General features: G+C 39.6%; 1 protein-coding gene across 1 annotated transcript in view; it reads right to left on the bottom strand.

Moving 5' to 3' along the window:
- LOC119598901 overlaps nt 1–2,500 on the bottom strand; it is a 22,446-nt gene that overhangs the window by 14,004 nt on the left and 5,942 nt on the right. The window contains exons 2-3 of the mRNA XM_037948599.1: nt 1,181–1,333; nt 394–542 (exon numbers count right to left, since the gene is read on the bottom strand). Coding sequence (XP_037804527.1) covers nt 394–542; nt 1,181–1,333 — 302 coding nt within the window. The remainder of the gene's footprint in view (nt 1–393; nt 543–1,180; nt 1,334–2,500) is intronic.

The following is a 2,500-nucleotide window of genomic DNA, read 5'->3' as shown; positions in this document are numbered from 1 at the left end:
CCAAAGTACAGAAAACGGTTTAACAATATGAAGGGCGGTGAACAAAATACATATCAATTCGTAGTGAGAAATCAATATATGTATATAACACACACACACACACACACACACACACACACACACACACACACACACACACACACACACACACACACACACACACACACACACACACACACACACACACACACACACACACACACACACACACACACACACACACAAATATATATACACACACTTACACACACATACACACACAAACACAGGCAGATCCACGTAAACAAAACAAAAACAAAAGAAGACTGAAAGAAGAGAAAAAACAAAAAACTTAGCATAGAAAATAAATAAATAGATAAATAAAAATCAGTCCTGCGCCAACTCCCTTCGTACCTTCCTGGCGACAGACATGGGCTTCATCCCGTAAGGACACGCCGGGATGATCTTCCTGCAGGTGGCTTCGAAGATCTCGTCGGCTGTCAAGTCCTCCTTCCGAGCGTACTTCTTCATGAAGGCCATTCCGAGGTCGTCCAGGTAGTGAACTGGGGTGTAGAAGGGGTATATTTTTTTGAGTGATGAATGATAGAATATTGGGCAGATTCTTTGAAGGTTTCGATTGTGGTCATATTGAGAAAATTATGCTGGTATATATTGTGATCTGGATGAGTGTTTAGTCGTTTTCCTGGTGTGATTTGGTGGTGTTTTTTGGCGAAGAACATAACAGTGTGACAAGCTTCTCGCGTTAAGAAGAAAAGCATATGACAGTTGAATATCTGCGCAGGATTCATGCTGGATAGCTTGTAAATAATAAAATATTAACATGAAATTTACATGTGGATGCAAGCAATATGAGTTGAATTCATGCATGAACACATCATACAACTAACCGGAATTTACAAGTGAACTCTTAGTGCAACCAAAAGCAAATTTATGCAGGATCAAAGAATTAACATGAAATTTACATGTGAACATTTCATACAATGAAGATTACATATGAACACTTGATATTAATAATCTGAATTAGATATACATTTAACATGAACCATGCATATTAGGACTTCACAGGATGTAATTTACACGTGATCACTCCATTCGACAAACATAAAAGTTACACATGATATTCACACCTAAACACCTTCTTTATCCGATTAACAGGGAATTCGCACGAAGGCCTCCGTACCTCTGATCCCCGAGCAGAGTCTGGTCATCTTCGGCGGAGAGAGGACGTACGAACGCAGTCTGTCGGTGCTGCAGATGGCGAGGAGGGCCGCGTCGATGTGGTCCTCCAGGGATCCCTTCTCCTTCTGCCACTTCGTCAGAAGGGCGTCCAACTCTGCCAAGAGAATGTGGGTTGATGAGTAGGCTTTGCCCACCTACATCACACGCAAAATACGCATATATACATGCATACACTCAAAGCACACTCACACAAACATACACATGCTTGAACATAGATTTAGAAAATTCGAAAACCAATGTTCATGTAGTAAAGGCATTGCCTACATTTAGACATTTTCTTCAGTACACTCTAAACCACTGAAATCAACATTCCGATGCTAAATAAGATTCTGTCAAGTATCTTTCTCTCTCTATGTATTTTTGAAAGCAGGAAGTAGAAAGTTTTGTGACGAGGAGATTTAATCTTTCCCTTTTCTCCGGAATGTTAAAGTTTTGAAATTATATCATATTCTTTATTTTTTTTCTGGAAAAGAGAAAGAGAGTGAGAGAGAGAGAGAGAGAGAGAGAGAGAGAAGAGAGAAGAGAGAGAGAGAGAGAGAGAGAGAGAGAGAGAGAGAGAGAGAGAGAGAGAGAGAGAGAGAGAGAGAGAGAGAGAGAGAGAGAGAGGAGAGAGAGAGAGAGAGAGAGAGAGAGAGAGAGAGAGAGAGAGAGAGAGAGAGAGAGATTTGATTTGATTTGATAACATTTATTTACAGAACAGTGTACATCTGTCCAACTGGCTGTGCTTCTATTCGTGTCGAGGGCTATTAGTCAAACATTATTGTTATACACATGCCTGAAGGGCTGTGCTATTATCACTGTATAAAAATATCATTGGGCTGGTAAAAAACTTTTATATCACTAATCATGTCAAAGACAAGACCAGTGTCTATAATAAAGTTAATATGATCAACAAGTGCTAATCTGTGAAAGTACTATTTGATCTATAGGATACAGGTTTTGTGCAACAGAGTAAGTAATGGATAAGATTATGCGACTTGGCGCTTTGCAAAGTTTAGCAGTGATGATATGAAACTGGTTTTGCCTCCAAAACTGCATCCTGACATATTGTATAGTGTACTGATATCCTATGCGTAGTCTAGTCAACGTAACCTGCTGTCTCCGACAGTCCATGATAGACTTTATAGGGTTTGTCTATATCTGATGTCCCAGTAATACTCTCGTAATGCCAAATAGTACCATGTCCATCTTTTTTCATCTTCTCAGTGGTCCATACCTGACCCTCATAATCTCAAAGACAGATAATAACACGTTTTTTTAT

The sequence above is a fragment of the Penaeus monodon genome, chromosome 42 (assembly GCF_015228065.2).
Source record: "Penaeus monodon isolate SGIC_2016 chromosome 42, NSTDA_Pmon_1, whole genome shotgun sequence".
Classification (NCBI taxonomy): Eukaryota; Metazoa; Arthropoda; class Malacostraca; order Decapoda; family Penaeidae; genus Penaeus; species Penaeus monodon.
This window is presented reverse-complemented; position numbering and strand designations above follow the sequence as displayed.